Source organism: Branchiostoma floridae, chromosome 8 (assembly GCF_000003815.2).
Source record: "Branchiostoma floridae strain S238N-H82 chromosome 8, Bfl_VNyyK, whole genome shotgun sequence".
In the NCBI taxonomy this organism is placed as follows: domain Eukaryota; kingdom Metazoa; phylum Chordata; class Leptocardii; order Amphioxiformes; family Branchiostomatidae; genus Branchiostoma; species Branchiostoma floridae.
In genome coordinates, this window is record NC_049986.1 from 2334357 (window position 1) to 2359294 (window position 24938).

The 24938-nt window shown below is 42.0% G+C and overlaps 1 protein-coding gene and 2 long non-coding RNA genes across 4 annotated transcripts in view; 2 read left to right on the forward strand and 1 right to left on the reverse strand.

Moving 5' to 3' along the window:
* Positions 1-5449, forward strand: part of LOC118420478 (putative methyltransferase C9orf114) — a 42198-nt gene extending 36749 nt beyond the window's left edge. For both annotated transcript variants that reach the window (XM_035827303.1, XM_035827302.1), the window contains 5 exons: positions 884-1023; positions 2121-2251; positions 3128-3402; positions 3750-3897; positions 4520-5449. In XM_035827303.1, the coding sequence (XP_035683196.1) occupies positions 884-1023; positions 2121-2251; positions 3128-3402; positions 3750-3897; positions 4520-4618 (793 nt within the window). In that variant the 3' untranslated portion in view covers positions 4619-5449. The remainder of the gene's footprint in view (positions 1-883; positions 1024-2120; positions 2252-3127; positions 3403-3749; positions 3898-4519) is intronic.
* Positions 5450-9684: 4235 nt separating this feature from the next.
* LOC118420579 lies at positions 9685-12621 on the forward strand. Its single transcript, XR_004831759.1, has 3 exons — positions 9685-9782; positions 11452-11542; positions 11915-12621. It is a non-coding gene; the product is annotated as an uncharacterized LOC118420579 (long non-coding RNA).
* A 9227-nt stretch (positions 12622-21848) lies between these two features.
* On the reverse strand, positions 21849-23155 carry LOC118420563. Its single transcript, XR_004831744.1, has 3 exons — positions 23048-23155; positions 22512-22642; positions 21849-22222 (listed from the first exon to the last, which is right to left on the reverse strand). It is a non-coding gene; the product is annotated as an uncharacterized LOC118420563 (long non-coding RNA).
* Between the last annotated feature and the right edge of the window lie 1783 nt (positions 23156-24938).

Here is a 24938-nt window from a genome sequence, read left to right on the forward strand (position 1 = left end):
CAGCCCCTATAGAAAGGAGACAAGGAAGGTCCTTCAGCCCTATAGAAAGGAGACAGGGAAGGTCCTTCAGCACTAAGGACAGGGAATAGTGAAGGTCCTTCAGCACTAAGGACAGGGAACAGGGAAGGTCCTCCAGCACTATAGAAAGGAGACAGGGAAGGTCCTTCAGCACTATAAAAAGGAGACAGGGAAGGTCCTTCAGCACTATAGAAAGGAGACAGGGAAGGTCCTTCAGCACTAAGGACAGGGAACAGGGAAGGTCCTCCAGCACTATAGAAAGGAGACAGGGAAGGTCCTTCAGCACTAAGGACAGGGAACAGGGAAGGTCCTCCAGCACTATAGAAAGGAGACAGGGAAGGTCCTTCAACACTATAGAAAGGAGACATGGAAGGTCTTTCAGCACTAAGGACAGGGGGCAGTGAAGGTCTTTTAGCACTATGGACAGAGGAAATGAAGGTTATTCAGCACTAAGACAGGGAAGGTCCTTCAGCACTATGGACAGGGGACAGGAAATGTCTTTCAGCACTAAGGGCAGGGGACAGGGAAGGTCCGTCAGCACTAAAAACAGGGGACAGGGAAGGGCCTTCAGCACTAAGGATAGGAGACAGGGGAGGTCCTTCAGCACTAAGGACAGGGAACAGGGAAGGTCCTTCAGCACTAAGGACAGAGAAGGTCTTTCAGCACATAGGAGGGGGACAGGGAAGGTCCCTCAGCAATAAAAACAAATGTACAAGTAAGGTCCTTCAGCACCAAGGACAGGGAACGGTGGAGGTCCTATAGCACTTAGGACAGGGGACAAGGATGAATGAAGGTCCCTTAACACTAAGGACAAAGTAATGTGCCATTTACAATTTGATGTACATGTACATGATTTCCCACACAGGAGCACGGAGGGAACGTTCACTGGTGTGGGTAAGAAGGGCAATGCGAACGTGCAGATAGCCAGGATACTGCAGTATCTGGAGTGTCCACAGTACTTAAGGAAAGTCTTCTTCCCCAAGCATCAGGACCTACAGTATGCTGGTATGGCTTCTTATACTTAACTTATTTTTGCCATAACCATTTCTTATATCAGAATTTTTATCCCAGAAAGCATAGACAAATAACCATCAAGTACATTCTGTGTATACTAATGAAAATTACATTTTTTCAACGAAAATGTATTTCTTGCTTATTTATGTATTCTGTTATGTTTAACAAGCGTAGCAAAACTAGGTTGTGTGACACAAAGTATGGGTTTAGTAACACAAAGTAGCTTACAATTATACTTACAAACAAACAAATGAAGCTGTAGTTGTAAGAATTTTGGTTTGATTTACTTACATGGTGCTTTCTTCTCTGAGGACTTTAAGTACATGTATGTGAGGGTGTTGATAATGAAAACGTAATATATAGCAGTGCTCAAAATACCAACTTGCACACTTGCAAACACAAACAATATTTGTTTGGCACAACTAAATTTCACACAGCACAACCTGAAATTTTGCAGTTGGAATGCCACTTTTCCCTCACCTACGTGCAAAAGCTTTTGTATTTGTTTTTTGATTAGATAAGACATAAGTACTAGTTACATTTAACTGGAACAAAAGATACTGCATTTGTAGCTGATTTGAAGAAAGTAATAACTTGTGGGGCAACCTGAAATGTTGATGGCGCAACCTGGGTTTTGACTCAGGTTGTCGCTGGGCAACATGGCTGAAAAAAGTATTTTTAGCACTGTACAGTGTGCTTATGGATGATCATGAAGCTTGGTTTGTCACTAACACTCCTGATTTGTGCCCCCGGCCCCTCCCCCAGGCTTGTTGAACCCGCTGGACTGTCCCCACCATGTGTGTGAACATGAACTGTTTATAGATGAAGCTTGGTTTGTCACTAACACTCCTGAGTTGTGCCCCCCTCCCCCAGGCTTGTTGAACCCGCTGGACTGTCCCCACCATGTGTGTGAACTTGAACTGTTGATAGATGAAACTTGGTTTGTCACTAACACTCCTGAGTTGTGCCCCCTCCCCCAGGCTTGCTGAACCCCCTGGACTGTCCCCACCATGTTCATGAACATGAACTGTTTATAGATGAAGCTTGGTTTGTCACTAACACTCCTGAGTTGTGCCCCCCTCCCCCAGGCTTGCTGAACCCGCTGGACTGTCCCCACCATGTACGTGAACATGAGCTGAGTGAGTACAGGGAGGGGGTGGTGTTAGACAGGCCCACCAAGGAGGGGAAGGGGTCCTTCGTCAATGTGGGCATGAGAAGGGTAAGTCTCTGTCACTAGTTCACCTTTATCCACGAGGTAACCAATATCTGAACCAGGGTATTTGGGGATATCTTGTCGAAAGACTGTGGTTTCAAAGTCAACTGCAAAATGTTCAAAATGTTTCAGTGTGAAACTAGCAATTATAGCATCCCTTGAATTGATGTCCCTAAATAACCTGGATAAATAACCTTAATACAACGGACATAGGTCACTCCGTGGACAAAGGTGAACTAGCATTATATTAAAATGTATGAAAGGAAAGTCAGTTTGATTTTAGAGCTGAACACTCCTGATTCAGCATGCAAGATATTGGGTTTGTGTCATGGATTTGTAAAAGTGAAAGAAACATATTAGAATGAGATATTTCTTATTTGATATTTGTCTTATCGTGCATGTTTGTTGAGCTTGATCAACTTTAATCTATGCCTTTTTTCAGGTACAAGCATACTTATGTAAATCTTTGGCAGGCAAAGTCAGAAACACTTGACGATTTTTTTTAGGGAGAAAAAAGATTAGTGGAGTCAAAGAGTCATAGAATTATAATATTCCACTCCAAAAGGTATACAACTGATATACTGTAAATACTATAAATGCAGAAATTTTTGCGTTGGTTTTCGGTTATTGCGTTGCCAATTCACCATGAACCGTGAAACCATCACGAACGTTTTTCATAAGAGACTTCAATGCATGGTACTACCCAGAAATCAAAACCATCGCAAACAGTCCTTTTTTTCCACTGCCGCGAAGTTAAATCCCCGCAAGATTAAATGCATTTACAGTACTGTTTGAAGCGAATTATCTTTAAATATCCCAATACTGCTGAAATTGATGTCAATATGATAAACATGGACTTATTGCTAATGTTTTATTTTTCAGGAGGTTAGAATAGATAAGGTCCTCCAGCCAGGCCTGAGAGTGACAGTCCAGCTAGACGAGCCTGGAAACACAGTCTCCAGAGTGCTGACAGGAAAGGTGGTGTCCCCATCCGTGCCAAGGACTGAGGCAGGGCTATACTGGGGCTACACCGTGCGTCTGGCACCCAGTCTAGGAGCAGTCTTCACAGAGAGCCCCTTCAAGGGAGGCTACGACTTAACCATTGGGACGTCAGAGAGAGGGGAGTCCACAGACGAGGTCTTCTTACCATCTTTTAGGTAAGAAGCTGTGTATGGATATTTCATCATCCATGTCTTAGCCATAGATTTTAGCCTATGACATTAGTACTAAAAGCAGAGTAGGAAATGTGCACAATTTCTCCCCAACTTTACTTGACCACACCACTGTAATGACAAACAGTGATCTTGTTGTCAAGATATATTTCAACAGTTTCATGCCATTTTGGGGACAGATACAGTAGGGTATACGAGTTTGTACGATCGAGCTTCAATTCATTGAAATGTAAATAAGTACCACAACATGAGCCACCACCTGCCTGCTTTACTGATATGGAAAATGAATATAAATGCTGAATTACAACAGTGTGGTTATTTCCTTCCTACAGTCACCTTCTGATTGTGTTTGGAGGCCTGAAGGGTCTGGAGTACAGTGTGGAATGTGATGAAGCCCTGGACATTGCTGACGCTCGGGTCATGTTTCACTACTATCTCAACACCTGTCCCACCCAAGGCAGCCGCACTATCAGAACAGAGGTAAAGCCATACCAATTTAATTTCTTTATTCTCTAATTTGTAAAATACTGTAAATGAAATTTACATGACAAACTTTTCACAAGGAAGTAGGGTACTCATGTTCAAATTCAGATTTTGTTTCTGTAGAAAAATTGACATGCACGTTTTTGACCACTTTTTTCTTGCAAACAAAGGTGTGTTTATGAACATGATGCCATGGCTTGTAGCACACTCTGATTGGCTGATTTACTGCCTTGCTATCTGGGAAATTGCACATTTTAATGGTGACGTCAGTTATTGAGCGAATTAGGGAATGGGTTCTAGAGCGCTCATTCGATGGTACAGCCCATCCCTGCAAACAGACAGAGGGTGTTTCAGTTTTGGAATGCCTGTTCAATGAGTGCTTGAACCCATTCCTTAATTCACTCATGTGGGAATCAGCGCCCACGTCCAAAATTTGGACAATCCAGACGTTAGAGATGTCAAGGCTCCCAGCCAGAAAAGCAGAGAATGATTGCATATTAAATATTATTGTATATAACATTTAACTTATTGTAAATGTCAGAGCGAACTACTATCCGGATGGTACCCAGTCTAATGTGCAAGCACAACTGATGTATGTTTTTTGTTTGACATGTTGCAGGAGGCAATTCTCATCAGTCTATCAGGCTTGAGACCTAAGATCCACGAGGCCCTTATCCGCACAAGCACTTTGGACAGCCTCAGAAGCATGAAGAAGTGAACAAATCAACAGGCAGTTGGAGAGGAAAACAACGGACAGACTGTAAAAGGCAGCATTTCTTGGCATTCTCAGTCAGGAAACTTGCTAAACCACTGGGATGTTAACATTTTAAAAACGACATCATCAAGTATCTGGGAAGGCCAAAAACTGATGGAAGATGTACAGGAATGGAGAGTGGAAAACTTGCTTGGTCTCTCTGCTGACTAGGGTGTACCGGTTCAAAACGGTTTTTTGTTGTTGGATGGTAAAAAGAAACTGCCCAAAAAAATGAGATGACTGGATGCTGGACCAATTTGAAAATGGACAGAATATACTGACAGGCCTTCACGTATTTTGAAGCTTACAGATCCAAGAAAAGAGCGGAGTAGAGGAGAGTTGATAGTCATTTCTACCAAGCGTCTAACTTCAGAAACAGAGGCAGTTAGTGTGGTTTACATGACTTGGATAGTGTTAGTGTGGTTAACATAGCACCAGAGAAATATTAATTGACGTCGAATACTCCACCAAACAGATTCCTTTGTAATGAAATGGACCATTAATTTGAGTATAGCCTATTCGCAAGTTTTCACAGATTATTAGGCTTGGGTCCAGGCCAGGACCTGATCCTCTGGACCTGTACCGTACCTGTACCTGAATTTTCTGTACCAGTGCTCACCCCTACTGCTGACTAATGACTTTTTATGATAACTTCAGCTGTAAGATGTACTTACCTTGTGTCTGGTTGATGATGTGAACAAGTGATTGGGGGTGTTGTGGCAATTATCACATTTTGTATGAGATCCAATTGAAAGTGACATTTGGCCTTTCTTTGTGGCCCTATGATGTACGGATTATGGTCCCTTTTTAACAGATATTGATTGATATTAAATGTAGTAACTGTGGTAACTGCAGCAAAGGCACTAAAATTGCTTTTAGTCATACATTGTGTAGCATCAGGTGAACTCAATGTTGAGTAATGTTTCTGTACTTGCTTCAAACTGTTGCCTTACCTATGTAGATTTGCACATGGAAAATATTTAACTTGGACAGGAAAATACATGTCCGTGACAGGGCTGTTTATTAGTGGAATAAGTGATAACCTTGATCTGATGATCACTTACAGACCATGTACTTTATTATGGTTACCTTGGTCCAGGAGAAAGTAAAGAGCACAAATATTTGTCTTTCTGGTAGATAAAAAAATCATACTGCTGATAGAAAAAAATTGCATAATGTTTGCTTGCACTAGTACTGCTTTTCAATGTTTCATATAAGATGCATCGATTTGCAACATCAAAGATCACATGATGCCATGCACCTGCAAAGCTGGTATGTTCGGCCAAAGAGCCGTTCTACCGGCTTTATAGCACAAAAGAGCCATTGTACCAGCTATATAGATACAGATACGTGCTGTGTAATTGTTTTAGTAAAGTGCAATGTTTATTTATTGCCACTCCCAACTCAGAGGTAGAATGTCATGTAGACATTTCAATAAAGCTGGAGAACCAGTATGTCTCTGTTATAAATAAGTCAGTCTGTTTTTCTTTCAAGAAGATGTACCAGGGAAAGGGCAACACAGTCAGTACCAGGGACAGGGAAACACAGTCAGTACCTGGGACAGGGAAACACAGTCAGGGACAGGGAATTCTGGAAACACAGTCAGCACCAAGGACAGGGAAACAGTCAGGAACATGGAAACACAGTCAGCACCAGGGACAGGGAAACGCAGTCAGTACCTGGGACAGAGAAATACAGTCAGGGACAGGGAATTCTGGAAACACAGTCAGCACCAGGGACAGGGAAACACAGTCAGTACCTGGGACAGGGAAACACAGTCAGGGACAGGGAATTCTGGAAACACAGTCAGCACCAAGGACAGGGAAACAGTCAGGAACATGGAAACACAGTCAGCACCAGGGACAGGGAAACACAGTCAGTACCTGGGACAGAGAAATACAGTCAGGGACAGGGAATTGTGGAAACACAGTCAGCACCAGGGACAGGGAAACACAGTCAGTACCAGGGACAGGAAAACACAGTCAGGGACAGGGAAACAATCAGGAACATGAAAACACAGTCAGAGACCGGGAAATACAGTCAGGGATAGGGAAATACAGTTAGTATCAGGGACAGGGAAATTGGAAACCATGTCAGGGGAAGGGAAATACAGTCAGGGACAGGGAAATACAGTCAGCACCAGGGACAGGGAAAACCAGTCAGCACTTGGGACATGAGGCTTGTAGAGGCAAAGACTTCCGTACGGACCCCATACGGACACGTGTGATATATACGCACGTGTAATCCCAACTTAAGGAACGTTACAGGCGATGTACATTTCATTTCTTTTCCAGGAGATTTATTGAATGCACAGTACATTTTCTTTGTTTTCCTTCTATATGTGATGTGCGTTGCTTGAAAACATGTTTGGTATAAAAGTTATCAACAAATCAATACTGACACATCAGTCGATAAACGTTTCAATAGGAAGACATGGGTCGTGTGGCTAGTGTACTTGCATACAACTAGAAATTGCAAAACAAACATATAGACAATAATATACCATTTGACGACTCACCTGAGGCGTCGTCAAAAACAGTACGCACACAGCCTATTGCATATTGATCTACTTGATCGATTCCAGCCTTGATCCTAATGGACAGATTTCAAAGCCACGCCCGCTTTAGTCACGTGACTAAATACCGTTCCCTTATTGGTCAAGTAGCTAATTTTGATTGACAGTCGGGATCGTCCATTGGTTAAAAGTAGGGAGAAAAGGACAAATCACGGCACAGAAGCAGATTCAAGATGGCGGTCGTCTGTTACTTTTTGAAAGAGTATGTCCCTGTGTTTTTGGGGGGTTGGCGGAAACGGCTGCCCGGTCGGTCGGCGGAAACTGCTGCCCGGTCCTGTCCGGAGGTTGCTTTTGGGGGTTTCGAGTATACCAAATGTAAACAAGATGGCTTGCTATCGCAGCAGTAATTTAAGTGCATTTCTCGTGTAGGCTGACCCTACAACTTACAGGAGTACTAATATCGTAAACATTACCGTAATTTCGGAAATTCGAAAACGCAAACACGGTGTAATTTGAACTTGTACACGTTTTCGGTGAACACCAGATTTCGGTGCTGCCAGCTCATTAACGCTAATAAGGTCGATAATGAGCCGCGCCGTGTCCTCACTGTAAGAACTTAATGCTATTTTGTATTTGAGTAGAGGTTGCAGAAACAAAGGTCCTGTTCGAGAACTGTACACCTGGCACTCATGATTAGCGCCTTGATTTTTTATTTTTTTTAATGTAATTCCCAACACTAATCTTATGTTTATATACTCTGAAATGGGAAACTGTAGGTTGGATTGATTTGATTCATCGGAAGTTTTTGGCATTCCATGCGGCGCATATTAACGTTAGGTCGTTGACCCCAAAATACACAGTGTGTGTGGCCACGTGGATATGTGTGAGGCGCTTCTAATAGGGGACAGTAGTAAACTTTATTATTACTTGTTCTTTGGAATAGCTTTAGACAAATAAGATGTGGGCATTGATCAGAGTATGAGTCATTCGTGTTGAAAAGACTACGGCGGAGCTGTTTTCGTGTGAAGTAACAAAATTATGTGAAAACGTCATCCAGAACCCGACACAAAAAAATTTAATCCATGCATTTGTAAATGTACATTTTAGTATCAATTTAACTAAATTTGACTTCTTTTACAATTCTTAGAGATAGTTTCTCCTCAGACATGTCAGACAGCTTGGCGCGGTAGTGCTGTCAAAATTGATTGATTTTGTCGCCGGCGCCCACGGCACATATAATACTAGATCAAAGGACCACCACCCTGTACAACCTTGATGTAGCGAACTTCTGACGTTCTGTACTGGGGGACGTTCTAAGTAGCAGCTGGGGATGGGACAATCTTACCAAGAAATGTCAAATTATTTTTTTTTTCAAAAGATAAGTAATTTGACCAGCTTCCTTTGAACATGTAGCAACATCTAACAAAAACATCTAAACCGTTATGGAATATTTAAGTAGGCATTTTGTTTACTTCACTTACACTGCTGTATGCAATACTCGAAACCCCCAAAACTAACCTTCGGACCGGATCGGGCAGCGGTTTCCGCCGACCGACCGGGCAGCTGTTTCCGCCAACCCGTTTTTGGGTGAGTATTTCTGGAATTTCTAAGATCTCTAAGACTGAAATTTACCTGGAAGAATACGTAACAGATGAAGGAATTGATTTATTAAGTATTTTAGGAGATATCGTGCGCATTTATCCGGAAAAAAAGACGCGAAGGGACTTTTATGTGGAGTGTAATTCGTGCTGTTGCTTGTCCTCTTGGCGCCATGCCGCCATGAAAATTATGAGTGAATATAAAACCATTTTAAACACAGTCCACACTGCCCAACATACGTTATCAGTAAAGGTTGCCCTTGGTACGAGCTCAACTGTGTGTGTGGCGATATTCTGAATCTGATGGGCTGATAAAATGCTCTTCTTTGGATTTTTTTCTTTCCCAAAATTAGACGTCGTACGTGCAACACTCAGAACTTGACCGTTAATCGCCAGCATAATATGATTGATAGGGGAATATAATGCACGAAGTATACATACTTATCCATCTGTTTGACAATAGTAGCAAACTGTTTTTTTAGTGTAGTTACTGCTGTATCTTGTTTTGAAACCTCCCTTCCCCATAGCTGGGGCAACGTCGCATTGTAGTTACAAAAAGAGTTCGGATACCTCATACCCCCTGAAATAAATGATAATTTAGAGCTTTTTTACATCTTATGCAAATTTCCTTCACATTTACACAGTTCATGCTTGGTGACATTTGCATTTAACTAATTTACTCATGACACAAGTATGTCATTACCATAATCCAATTCTTAGGAATTATCACATGGCATTTTTGCATCAATTGAATTATAACAGATGGTGCTGCAGCTGTAACTTTTTTCCTGTAAAAACATGAGTTCGACATTGTATTACACCTGTTTGTCTGAAAACTGTTGCGCTTGTGTATTGTTAGCAAGCCATTGGGAATTTGCCAATCTCAAGTTTATACAAAGTGCCTCAAGCTAGATTAAATGCAGTTTTGCCATTTGCATTTAGGCCTTCTTGACTACTGTGCAGAGGAAACAGAGATGCCCGCACTGCTGTAGGTACATTCGAGCCACGGCCAACGGTAATGTAACTAGGGGGAGGGCGTTCCACTAAGCGATAACTTCGCTATTTCAGGTCAGTTCCATTGCCAGGTGAAGTCCTCAAGACCCAGTGCACATTTTGGTGTTTTTATATAGCTATATGTCTCATGTGTAAAACAATTAAATTTGCTTGGTGAGTGTTGAGTAAGTTAATGTAAGATGCACCACTACGTCTGCTTTGCTTTGAACGTAAACATTTTTGATGCTCAAATTTCCTTGGTGACACAAAAATTGGTTACTGTACACAAATTAGACAGCTCTGTGCATTAACTTAGGTTCTTAACGATTTCATTCAGCACTGTTGATAAAGACAAACATGGCTCATTTCTGCAATATGAGACCATTTAAAATCCATTCAATAGTTATAGCACCCCATGTTATGCAAATTGGTGTTGTTATCGTAGATCTTTAACTGCTTCAGTTCGTCGGTGTATGGTCTGATGTAAATTAGGGCCTTGTCATCATGATTATTTGTTAAAGTTGCACCTGCCTTTAATTAGTTTGTTTTGAAGTCTCATAATTGGAAAACATTGAAATTATAAAGTTTCCGCAATAATCTATAGTAGGAACAATAGATTCAACACTACTTTGGTTCGACACTTTTCATAATCTATCTTGTCAATAAAACTCTAGGTCTGGTATGCAAATTCTTTCTGGTGCTTTACAAAACCTGTAAAAGTGTATAACATAAAACATTGAAATTTGAGCTCTCAAAGATGCCATGTTGGAGCGACAAGTGCAAGTTGATCAATCTTCTGGTATGTTTTCTTGCTGTTAATGAAGCCGTGGGCTGGAAATTAGTAAAGTAAACAATATGAGCTGTAAATCACGCAAATCAGGGCCGCATTTACATAATCTAGTTGCTAGGGGTGAACCGATACAAAACCGTTTTCTCTTCTTGGACCAGTCCAGAAAAAAATTGGACCTGAAAAAATTCGGTGGACCGGATGTTGGGCCTATAAATCTAGCAGATTATATATGATCAGGTATTCACACATTTGGGGGCTTGCCAGTTGAAGAAAATAAACGAACAAAGTAGAGTCTGCAGTCATTTCTACAAAGTTTTACTGTCAATCGTACAGAGACAGTTAGACTTGTACTAAGTTGTAGGATTTCAAACTGCCAGAGTTAGTTGAAAAAAAATTTTTTTAAGGAATGGACCATTGTTTTGAGTATCACCCCTTCACATACTTATCGCATACTGACTCAGGTCCAGGTTCAGGTCTGGACCTGAACCGGACCTGAACCTGAATTTTCTGTACCGGTACCCACCCCTACTAGTTGTAAATGCTGCAATATCCTTCTTTGCTAACTTGAGTATTTCATACATTAAACAACTTGTCTGGAGTTGACGACATCACCAGTAAATCAAGGTCCTTTTAATGGATTAACATTTGGCAAACACCTTAGCAACATCGACAGCAAGCACTATAACTTCTTCATGGTGGATTGTGTCCTACAGACTGTTGTTGACTGTGTATAGAACCAGGAGCACAACTGTATTAATTGTTAATTTCTGTTTGTAGCAGCAGATGCTCATATATTCTTGTTTGTATTTCTTGCCTGTAAAATGTTTGGAGGACAAAAACTGCAAGTTCTTAATGTGTTGCTTGTATTTTTATCTAATGATTGATATGTTGTTTGTTGCAGACATCTAGGTGCGACTGCGGATGGAAAGAAAAAGCCAGTTCAAGTCATTTTAAGCTCCTCATGGTACTGGAACAAGGCATCCCTTTACAAGGTCAGTAACCCACAAGCAAGTCATGGTAGGCAGATTTTAGACAAGCCTTCCTTGATTTTGTCAGTTACCTCAAATATGCCATACTTAACTAACGTTACACATGTAATTTTTTTCAGCAGTAAAAGTCCATAACTTAGCTTTGATTATAATAAATGATCTACTTTAGCATATTTCTACATCACTTGCAGATTTGTTGCTTTTAAATCTGAAGACATCTGGATGTGAACCCTCCAATAAATCTTGAGGTTTGGAGGCACCAATGCTCATGATCAGTACTTGTACTAGTAGTTGGACCTGACTTTGCTATACAGACCATTCCGTTTCTTAGTCTATTTGATGTCCAAGGAAAGGAAAATTCCTTTGATTTTACAGGTAGAAACTTCTGTACTGTGATTGAATCTGGGGAAATCAAGACTCAAATGGAGAGAGGAAGCATAGTCACCTTTCTAGACATTAAGAGACAAACCAATTATTTGTACATTGTACAATAAGTGTTGTCCATGGAAATTTGGAAACTCAACCTTTTGACTGTTGAGGCCACACACTTATCATTTGGTGGTTCTTGAAATTAGATAATGCCTAACTGGAAAGTCAGCATTATGAAACAAAGTCTTATCTTGATTTTCTCAAATAGTTTCTTACAATGTAATGTAAGATTCAAGTTCTCTTACAATACAACCATCACTGGTAAAATTTCTTTCTGTAGAAAATACCTTTCTTGAGTTCAATATGAGAAACAATTTGGCGTCAAAGCATTATTTGATAAAGGTATGAGATCATGGAACTTATAGTTGTGAAGGCTATAAAAGCATTATGTATGGTCTTCTAAAATGTGAATAACTGTTGCATTTTATAACACGGGTAAGCCTTGTTTTTGAAATGAGCACTGAGAGTTTTTTGTATATTTTATGCCCCATATTTCAAGTTATAGCTGAAAGTAGTAGTTAAGGTTTTCAACAATACGTTAATTGAAAAGAATTGCTCAATTATGAATATGATGTTTTTGTGATTAAATATGCTATTACAGGGCTCGAAATACCACCTGCATATGCAGGTTAGTGCAGGTAAAAATGGAGCTGTGCAGGTATTTCTGGTCTACCTGCACCTAACCTGCACTGGTCCGTGTACTGGGTTTTATACATAAATGTCCTATGATGTAGGTGCATGTGGATTGTTCTTAGTTGCATTGGCTGTTACCACTTATAAAGTAAACTTAAGAAAATAATAGCAATGGTTCTTGAACAATTGTAGTATCATCCATACTTCCTAAATCAGAGTGGTGCAGGTAAAGTTTGGCTGGTGCAGGTAATTTTCAATGCTACCTGCACCAGTGCAGGTATGCAGAAAAAAAGTATTTCGTGCCCTGTAACAGTAGATCTATACTTTGGCTACAGCAAGTAACTTTTATGGCTGACATGCATGCGTTGATTTTCGTCTGAATGTTGAAAAAAAACAAGTGACTATAGGTACATAGTGGACGTTCTGGATGGGGAAGCAAGTTTCTGTTACCTTGGGGACGTGTACAAGCTCTCAGGCATCTGCCCCCTAGCATACACGAAGAAGCACAGGCAAGAGTGGAGCGGGACAAGCAAATGCGCAATCCCAGACACCCCTTACATGGGCATCAGGATCTCGAGGTTCCCCGAAGGCTGAGATCACACCGCAGTTTCACTATGGTTCAAAGCCTTGGAGAAGTTTCACCAAACACCTTCAAGATGGCAAGGTGGAAAGAGAGTGACACAAATATAAATGATGCACTTCCATCCCCCAGTGAGGCAATTCCCCCTAGAGCAGACTTACCAAGGAGGGAGTGGATAACAGTAAACAGAGCCAGATCAAAGGTGGCAAAGACTGGAGACAACCTAGTGAAATGGGGCAAGTCCACAAATGAAGGCTGCCCATGTGGAGAGGTGCTGCAGACCAACAGCACTTGTTGTAAAACTGTAAGCTTGGCCCCACCTGCTCAGACAGTGACCTAAGAGAGGCCAATGGGACAGCCCGCTGCTGGATATGGAGTTGGAGCGACATTAAGATATGATGATAATGATCAATTATGCAAATGACTTGCACATTTGCATACCCTATGTATTGTGGTGAACAAATTAAGTAACTTACACATGTCAGATGTATGTAACCCCCACTGCTTACCACTATGTAATTATAACACTTCCACATTAATAATGCAAATTAGCACAGGAGGGCAGCATTTTGCATGATAAGTCATGGTTAACGTTTCACCTCGACGAATGATGAATTTTATGTATATAAAATTATGGAACACACTAGAATTGCTGATTTTCCTCATTTGTAATGCCTATTAAGTCCTGATTTGCATAATCTGCATGCCATTGTATACAGGGACTGCCTTACACAAGACAAAAGGAGAGCGAAGCATTGTAGGTGCAGAAGTAAGCAACAGAGCTTACTCTATCTCCAGGCATACCGGCTGTTTCCCTATGACGCCATTGGTCTCCAGGGATAAACAAGTCCATTAGCCCGATTGTTCCGGACAAGTAAAAGTGCTGTTCGGGCAAGCAGAAGTGCTTCCCCACTTGCCCGACGGGCAAGTAAGAATTTCCAGATGTGACCTGCTCAAATTACCACTGAGTGTGACAGCACATGGGGCTGAATGCCTGCCTATATTGACCATGTCATTTTTAAGCCAGTAGAAACATCGATTTTGGATGATAGGGCCACATCAAAACTCAAGAATTCCCAGATTTGCAGTCAGTGCCTCACCCCTGAGTCTGACTGTCAGAAAAAAATATGTGTACTTTATTCTCAGTGACCAGTTCATTTCAGTACCCGTAAATATCTTCTGAAGTGAACCAGGCAGTCCAAACTGTTTCTGTTGTGTCTCACTACTTTGGTTAGCAGGACATTGTAATTTGAATGCTGTCTGATCAGTGCACGTGAAAGTCATTAAAATATTGAAGTCAAGTGCACCAATATATTTGTTACCTTTTACTCTCATTGCATCAAGCATTGGTCAACACAGGAAAAGATAGCCAATAACAAAAGTGAAAATGTATGAAAGTGAAAATACATCGAAAGATGTAATTTAAATTTCGGGCAAGTGAAAATTTGGTTCGGGCAAGTAAATTTTTTATGTACTTGCCCGATAGGACTTTTTGAAATTTTTGAAAACTTGTCTAACCCTGGGTCTCGCCTTACATGGGGGACATTGCTAACAAGGGGCCAGTTTCACAGGGACTGCCTTACACAAGACAAAAGGAGAGCGAAGCATTGTAGGTGCAGAAGTAAGCGACAGAGCTTACTCTCTCTCCAGGCATACCGGCTGTTTCCCTATGACGGCATTGGTCTCGCCTTACATGGGGGACATTGCTAACAAGGGGCCAGTTTCACAGGGACTGCCTTACACAAGACAAAAGGAGAGCGAAGCATTGTAGGTGCAGAAGTAAGCGACAGAGCTTACTCTCTCTCCAGGCATACCGGCTGTTTCCCTATGACGGCATTGGTCTCGCCTTACATGGGGGACATTGCTAACAAGGGGCCAGTTTCACAGGGACTGCCTTACACAAGACAAAAGGAGAGCGAAGCATGGTAGGTGCAAAGTAAGCAACAGAGCTTACCTCTCTCCAGGCATACCGGCTGTTTCCCTATGACGGCATTGGTCTCGCCTTACATGGGGGACATTGCTAACAAGGGGCCAGTTTCACAGGGACTGCCTTACACAAGACAAAAGGAGAGCGAAGCATTGTAGGTGCAGAAGTAAGCGACAGAGCTTACTCTCTCTCCAGGCATACCGGCTGTTTCCCTATGACGGCATTGGTCTCGCCTTACATGGGGGACATTGCTAACAAGGGGCCAGTTTCACAGGGACTGCCTTACACAAGACAAAAGGAGAGCGAAGCATTGTAGGTGCAGAAGTAAGCGACAGAGCTTACTCTCTCTCCAGGCATACCGGCTGTTTCCCTATGACGGCATTGGTCTCGCCTTACATGGGGGACATTGCTAACAAGGGGCCAGTTTCACAGGGACTGCCTTACACAAGACAAAAGGAGAGCGAAGCATTGTAGGTGCAGAAGTAAGCGACAGAGCTTACTCTCTCTCCAGGCATACCGGCTGTTTCCCTATGACGGCATTGGTCTCGCCTTACATGGGGGACATTGCTAACAAGGGGCCAGTTTCACAGGGACTGCCTTACACAAGACAAAAGGAGAGCGAAGCATTGTAGGTGCAGAAGTAAGCGACAGAGCTTACTCTCTCTCCAGGCATACCGGCTGTTTCCCTATGACGGCATTGGTCTCGCCTTACATGGGGGACATTGCTAACAAGGGGCCAGTTTCACAGGGACTGCCTTACACAAGACAAAAGGAGAGCGAAGCATTGTAGGTGCAGAAGTAAGCGACAGAGCTTGCTCTCTCTCCAGGCATACCGGCTGTTTCCCTATGACGGCATTGGTCTCGCCTTACGTGGGGGACATTGCTAACAAGGGGCCAGTTTCACAGGGACTGCCTTACACAAGACAAAAGGAGAGCGAAGCATTGTAGGTGCAGAAGTAAGCGACAGAGCTTACTCTCTCTCCAGGCATACCGGCTGTTTCCCTATGACGGCATTGGTCTCGCCTTACATGGGGGACATTGCTAACAAGGGGCCAGTTTCACAGGGACTGCCTTACACAAGACAAAAGGAGAGCGAAGCATTGTAGGTGCAGAAGTAAGCGACAGAGCTTGCTCTCTCTCCAGGCATACCGGCTGTTTCCCTATGACGGCATTGGTCTCGCCTTACATGGGGGACATTGCTAACAAGGGGCCAGTTTCACAGGGACTGCCTTACACAAGACAAAAGGAGAGCGAAGCATTGTAGGTGCAGAAGTAAGCGACAGAGCTTACTCTCTCTCCAGGCATACCGGCTGTTTCCCTATGACGGCATTGGTCTCGCCTTACATGGGGGACATTGCTAACAAGGGGCCAGTTTCACAGGGACTGCCTTACACAAGACAAAAGGAGAGCGAAGCATTGTAGGTGCAGAAGTAAGCGACAGAGCTTACTCTCTCTCCAGGCATACCGGCTGTTTCCCTATGACGGCATTGGTCTCGCCTTACATGGGGGACATTGCTAACAAGGGGCCAGTTTCACAGGGACTGCCTTACACAAGACAAAAGGAGAGCGAAGCATTGTAGGTGCAGAAGTAAGCGACAGAGCTTACTCTCTCTCCAGGCATACCGGCTGTTTCCCTATGACGGCATTGGTCTCGCCTTACATGGGGGACATTGCTAACAAGGGGCCAGTTTCACAGGGACTGCCTTACACAAGACAAAAGGAGAGCGAAGCATTGTAGGTGCAGAAGTAAGCGACAGAGCTTACTCTCTCTCCAGGCATACCGGCTGTTTCCCTATGACGGCATTGGTCTCGCCTTACATGGGGGACATTGCTAACAAGGGGCCAGTTTCACAGGGACTGCCTTACACAAGACAAAAGGAGAGCGAAGCATTGTAGGTGCAGAAGTAAGCGACAGAGCTTACTCTCTCTCCAGGCGTACCGGCTGTTTCCCTATGACGGCATTGGTCTCGCCTTACATGGGGGACATTGCTAACAAGGCGGCCACGTTTCCACAGGGACTGGCCTTACACAAGACAAAAGGAGAGCGAAGCATTGTAGGTGCAGAAGTAAGCGACAGAGCTTACTCTCTCTCCAGGCATACCGGCTGTTTCCCTATGACGGCATTGGTCTCGCCTTACATGGGGGACATTGCTAACAGGGGCCAGTTTCACAGGGACTGCCTTACACAACAAGTGTTACAAACGAAGAGGGAAGCATTGTATGTTGTGAAGTACACAATATACTTGTGGCATATTGATGTCCTTTGAAGTGAACAAGGGGAATGAAACCTCATTTGCACAAGTGATAGCAATGAGGGTATGGGCTTTTTATTGAGACAACAGTCTACTTCAGTTTGGGTTAAGAAGATAATCAACTAACTAGTTTATGTAAATGAGAACCTCATTTGCATGATTAAGGAGAACATACATAATTATCAGTTGTAAGTGTAAGAAGTGGTAGGAACGTAATGATGCCCTGTCCTGACCTCGTTTTTGAACCCGCGCCGAGTCTGGGCAGCTAGATCATAAACCAAGACGCTAAACTACTTCTCTAGAAGGCTGACTGACGTTTGGCATGGTCAGTTTAGCAGTCCTTGAATCTGTTACATTTCAAAGGATTAAAATCATGAGCTGAAGGTATGCAAACGTGGAACTCTAATTTAAACATGAAACTTTCTAGCTTTCCATCTGTTTTAAGGTAAATGGATTTGTCAATCCATACTTTGTCAGCTGTAAATTTCGTCCAAAATTATCATTATCCTTGGAAGTAAGGAGCATTCAGTATGTTGTTGAGAACTTGCATAACGTTGTGTAATTTGTGGCATTGAATTACAGTACATTAGTCATATATCTCTTGATTAATACTGTATGTCTTTCAATAATGTTACCTATATAACTATAATGTTTACTATTGCACTGTGTACATATCGACTGGTCAATCGTTCTGTATCTTGTCTGCATTTTGTCAACTATATCATCAGTTGTCACTATACACAATTCGTTTGATCATTCTTATCCATAGCCTGTTACATATGTATTTCCCCTATCTACCAATTTTAAAAATGGAATGATGTGTTTCCTTGCCCAAATGACTAATGACATCCCCAAATGATGTTGTTTTTATTGCATCTGCTTTAAGTAGTTCAGTACATGTCCAACTCCCGCTCTGTGCCTACAAAATACTAATTTCTAGTGTTTGACTTGAAATTCCCTTTCTGTATTAAGACATTTTGTGTTTGAGTTGTATACATGTGACATAGAGAGTAGGACTAAGGGTTGGATCTTCATTGGAGGCCTTCCTTCAAGGCGCGAGTATACAACAGAAGAAATTCTTAAGTTGATCATTGTTTAATTTCAGCAAGAAATCTCAAACTTAAGAGATATGTGTATTTTTACATTTGACTCTGGAACATATGTGTGTACCCTATTTTCTTGGCCTTTGTCGTTGAAGTTGCATGGCCAGCAGTTTGTTCATTTTTGATACTAGTATGTATCAACTGTTGTTACAGTAGTCATTGCATAAACATTGGACGTACTTGTAATTCAATGATTGTACCCATTAAATTCTATGACGTGAATGAAGCAGACGGCTGAACAGTGTATGATGTTTTACTGTGTTTGCATCTTGCTAAGAGAGGTTCGAGGAAGTTTGATGCAGAAAGATCAACTTTTGTCATGAATAAAAGATCTTCTGTTAGAGCATCATGGACTCAAAGCATCACCTGTCAATGCTTACTAGTAAGAGCTTCAATTACATTTTGTATCTACTGTATAGGAACCTTCAGACTTAGATATCAAGGTGATCTTTTGATTATAGGCTAGAGCCTCAGGTAATTTGTAAAGTTTTCTCTTTGTACGTACTCTGGTTATACCACTTCAATTCAGTTCTGCAGTTACAGGCAATGCTTTTGGTCCATGGAGACGGGTTCTATCGGAAAAAATGCAAAGCTAATACTTAGCAATTTTACTTGCACGCACACACACGCGCATACATACATACATACATACACACATACACACACACACAATATTACTGTTTGCTGAACACCAATGTCGCTTGTCAGACCAACGTTGGTAATATTATTTATTAATACAAAACATTATTAAGTAAATAAGTGTCTTGTTTAATGACCTTTGATACCGCTGTTTAGCTACAAGATAATATCCTTGGCGAGACAAACGCGTGCACAGTAAATGTCCTATTGTAGTCAACAGCCATTCTATAGCATTCAAGTTATCAGCATCCTTGCCACTCTCCTGTGGGACCCACAAAGTTCCTATATACAAGTTGCTGAAACAGGTGCACCCCGCCATCGGTGTCTCCAGTAAGGCAATGGGCATCATAAGCTCCTTTAACAACGACATTTTAGAGCGCATCGCCGCCAAGGCTTCTCGTCTGGCTCACTACAACAAGAAGTCCACCATTAGTATATAGCCGCGAGATCCAGACCGCCGTGCGACTCCTGCTACCGGGCGAGCTGGCCAAGCATGCCGTCAGCGTGGACATTAAGGCCGTCACCAAGTACACCAGCTCCAAGTAGACCTACTGCACAAGCTACAACCCCGGTCTTTTTCAAAGCCACCCACATCTCCACAAAAGAGCTATATCAGTCACGCATACCATTCAAACAAGGACCCAACACATACGCACAAATCACTAACCTGTGATAGCAGCTACTGCTATTAAAAGCACACCAACAAATCACACCAACGAGCCATTCATCTGTATCGCCTGTCACACGCATCAACAGAAAGAAAAAAAGAAGGTATTATGACGCTATAAATCTCGAACACAATGTACGTCGCTTTTGGCGTTCTTTACAACAATGTCATGAAACGTCGTTCTCTTTCTGAATGACGGAACGCACAACATCTCAGGTGTACGTGTAGGCAAACTTATAGGCCAAATTTGAGTAGCTTTACTTCATGATTTGGGTCATCAGGCCACAAGGTCACGTTACAGCCAAAACGAATATAGCATGATTTGGGTCATCAGGCCACAAGGTCGCGTTACGCCCAAAACGAATATAGCATGATTTGGGTCACAAGGTCGCGTTACAGCCAAAACGAATATTGCATGATTTGGGTCACAAGGTCACGTTACGGCCAAAACGAATATAGCATGATTTGGTCATCAGGCCACAAGGTCGCGAAACGCCCAAAACGAACATAGCATGATTTGGGTCATCGGGCCACAAGGTCGCGTTACAGCCAAAACGAACATAGCATGATTTGGGTCATCAGGCCACAAGGTCACGTTACGCCCAAAACGAACATAGCATGATTTGGGTCATCAGACCACAAGGTCGCGTTATGCCCAAAACGAACATAGCATGATTTGGGTCATCAGGCCACAAGGTCATGTTGCAGCCAAAACGAATATAGCATGATTTGGGTCATCAGGCCACAAGGTCACGTTACGCCCAAAACGAATATAGCATGATTTGGGTCATCAGGCCACAAGGTAGCGTTACGCGCAAAACGAATATAACATGATTTGGTCATCAGGCCACAAGGTCACGTTACACCCAAACGAATATAGCATGATTTGGGTCATCGGGTCACAAGGTCGCGTTACGCCCAAAACGAACATAGCATGATTTGGTCATCAGGCCACAAGTTCACGTTACGGCCAAATAAACATAGGATGATTTGGGTCATCAGGTCACAAGGTCGCGTTACAGCCAAAACAAACAGCATGATTTGGGTCATCAGGCCACAAGGTCGCGTACAGCATGATTTAGTCATCAGGCCACAAGGTCGCGTTACACCAAAAACGAACATAGGATGATTTGGGTAAGTCGCGTTACGCCAGAAACGAACATAACATGATTTGGGCCATCAGGCCACAAGTTAAAGTTACGCTGAAAACGGACAGCATGATTTGGGTAATCAGGCCACAAGGTCGCGTTGCGCCAAAAACGAATATAGCATGATTTGGTGATCAGGCCACAAGGTTACGTTACAGCCAAAACGAACATAGCATGATTTGGGTCATCAGGCCACAATGTCGCGTTAGGCCAAAAACGAACATAGCATGATTTCGGTCATCAGGCCACACGGTCACGTTAAGCCCAGAACGAATATAGCATGATTTGCGTAGTTATCAAACCGCGCACTTTTTTTTAACATCACGTTATAAAGAACTGATCGGATTTTCAAGGTCGCCTAAAGTGAAGTTTATATTTCTTTATACATTTGTAGTAGAGAAAAGGTATTGCCTTTGTACTGATGACATCATTTTTGTATAAAAGTATAAGTGACGTTTGGAGTCCATGTCGATACGTCATTATCATTATTACTATAAGCCACCTATTCCAAGTTCATTGTGAGTGTATGTAATCTATCTAGAGAGTTTTGTCAAATATAAACAAACTTTTACTATGTACTTTGAATAGAGAGAGTAAGATGATACTGAATAATGAATGATTGAATAGAGATTCTTTCAATAATTTTTGTTGAACCAGCAAGTTAACAAAAAGTATTAGTATTTATCAAAATGAATGTGCAGCATTTCCCCAATAAATTACAGATTGAACAGATACAGTCCATTATTGGGCAAAGTACTTGTTTTACTACCAGCTCAAGTGACATTTTCTTAGAGTTGAGATGAAGAACATTGCATGTTGTATGAAAGGAGAGAGAAAAAACACGAGACAAAAGTAAATCAATCCAGGAAAAGTGAAGTCGTCTAATGAACTTTTGGTTCTAAAGCAGTTTCATCTTGACTAAATTTCTCGCTCGAGAGTCCTTCAATCTTCTCTCCCTTCACTTCCTGATCAGAGTGAGTTAAAAATTTAGTTGCGAGTCAACCATCTCAAGTGGCATTCTCTTTCAGTTGAATAACATTGGATGTTACGTGAATAATACGAGACAAAATATATTCAATCCGACAAAGATAAAATCGACGACTAACCGTCCTTTGGTTCTAAATCAGTTTCAACTCTATACTAAATTTTTACTCGCGATTCCTTCTCGTTTGACCTTCTTCCTGATCCTCGAGTATGTTCTCCATTTTCATGTTCTCTAGTCCTTGTGTATCCAAGTCTTCACTGGCCTCATCAAGTTCCTGAGCGACCTCGCCTCTTCCACAACCTCCCTCAACTCTGAGTCAGCTGGACGGGTAAAGGAAAGACAAATATTATGAGAAAGCTAATAAATATGATGATAGTACATCGACTTGAGATGTCGCTGGTTCAATGTGTAATGCAGAAATTCATTCGTCAATAATACTTCTATTGTAGACACTGAAACAGAATTGTTTGTGTTGTAGAATACATCAGTTGAAACTAAAAGTCCTTTTTTTCGCTTCGTATAAACATATAATATATAATAAATATTTGTACTTTTCCGTGACAAAATCAAGACTAAATCCATCTAAATATATGTAATGACCAAACGTACCATCTGCATCCACATCCAGACGACCCCTTCTGCGCCGACGCCTCCATCCCTCGGAGTCGTCAATCAGCGTTGCCATGACAACCATCGTCACCAGCATCATGCAGACAAACAGCTTCATGGTGTAGCTTCAGCTGAAGGGGTTGGAAAGAAAATGATTACGATTAATCGATGGAAGTGTTGTGGTAAGACTCCGATGACAAAATGGTTGGAAAGATGTCTTTTTTCATATGGCAATAGCTACCTCAAGAAGTTAACTCTGTTCTGCTTGCAAGCAACAGCATAATTATTCGAAGAAGAACTACAAGATTTTCTTTGACTTGGGTTACGTGTTGGAAAAGATGTTCATCAGTGATTGAAGTTGCACATTTTGAACAATTCCTCACAAATCAAGCCCATCTCTATTCCAGACCCTCCAAATGAATATTAAAACACCAACTAAAAAATATGGCGTTTTGTGTAAGCACGCCGTGCGAAACAAAGAAAAAGAATATCAAATCAAAATCCAGAAAACATGTCGCTAAGAGTTTTATACTTACAGAATTCCTGGACACGTAGATCAAGGCACGATGTCACTCTGAGGTCACGGCTGGCGGGAATGAATGAGGAGGGCTCGCAGGGATGGAAATATATACTAAATCGTGTAAGACAAGTATCCAAATGAACCATTGTAGGTGTTGGTACTGACTTAGAGACTCTTGTCTGTTAATAACGGGCTTGTCACACCTGCTTGAAGACAACTGCGAAAAGAAGACAATCGAGCGTTTGTGACAGAAAGTTGTCTGCCAATGGTTATTTGTGTCGTTCTGACCACCAAAAGAGAAGACAACTTTGAAAATAATGCACTCACATGTTTATGAAAACAACGGGTATCTTAATGCTAGAAATGTGCAAAATCAGAAAACCAACAGACTGGGCACCTACGATAGATTTGAAGTTAACAAACATTTCTCTGACCAATAAAAACACGTTGGAAATTTCGCACACTTGTATGTTGTTGTGAGTGTACTGTACATTAGTCAGTGAAGAATCCCCTTTCAACTACATACAGTGCCACATATAATCAGGCGAGTTGTTGGAACTGTTCTTTGCTATGTCAACTCGCTATTTCCGCCTTTGACTTCTCACGCACGCCCGTTATCCCAGTTTTTAAAGGCCAACAAGTGTGCTAAGAGTTTGATTCTCCTGATTATAGGGCTCAGGATACTCACAACGACACAGCTGTGCCAAACTTCCAACGTGTTTTATTGGTCAGAGAATTGTTTGTTACGTAAGCAAACAACATACCGACAGAGAATACTTACTTTTACCTGGGTATGTCTTGACTAGTTAGTATATACGTATAGTTAGTAACTATATCAGATTTGACTCGATGCTCCCGCCGCACCAACCAAGCTTTAAAGCTGCAGACCATCGCGAGCAAATCCAACTTCTACATGCTCTCGTTCTTCCCTCGCACCATCTAGCAGTGGATCTTGAGCCTGGGGTGGCAGAGGCGGGGTCTCTCCCCCAGTTCAAAACTGAACTGGGGAGGGCCCTGCTGCATTGAGTCACCCCTACACGTCCTTGTATATATGTAAATAAAGTAACCCACTATATTCACTTGTCTTGTTCTTTGCACCCACATATCAGTTGGTTTATGTTCCTTCGTGTTTACCTTTACTTTCCCCATGTTTATTTGTAACCATCACTTGTAACTAACACCATGCGCACTGCTGATAATCCCTTTACAGGGGGCCCGGGACTTCTCAATGCGATGAGAGACAGACTGTTCTGGAAGTCAGACTTTATTTGCTGCACCTCAAAATAGAGGATGAATGATGATGATAATCACCTGTGACTAACACACTGCTGCACTGCTGATGATCCCTTTACAGGGGCTTAGCAATAACGAAAGAAGAATACACGTACGATTGAATCCTATGGCGACTGTATAAGTAGTCTAGACATGCTAGAGGCTGGTTGGGAATAGTTAGAATGAATACCAGTTCAAACAACGTTTATTGACCTCTGTATATCATGATGCTAATGTCGAATTACAGAGCCGGAATATAAAGTTTATCTACATGTATCAGTCAATATAATACTATTGGTTTTATAACAGGCTCATTTCTTTCGACAAATGAGTGAACTTTGGCACAAAGGTAAAGTCATATATCCTCTTCAGATTGAAATATCTCTTGTCGTTCAAGTTTCTATGAGTGACTGAGTTGATTTCAGGTGGACCACACCATTTAAAGTCCGTGGGAAGAAAAGAGCTGTGGTTTAAGTTTATGTTAGATCGGTTTTCAGTTGCAGGATACAGGATATGCGATGTGTCAATTAAAAGCTTCTGTAGTATACTTTCCAATAAACTAAGAGGAATCCCTTTTTGTACTCTTCTTAGCCTTTAAACACTTAATGACTATGCAAGGTTTCGTTTCTTTCGGT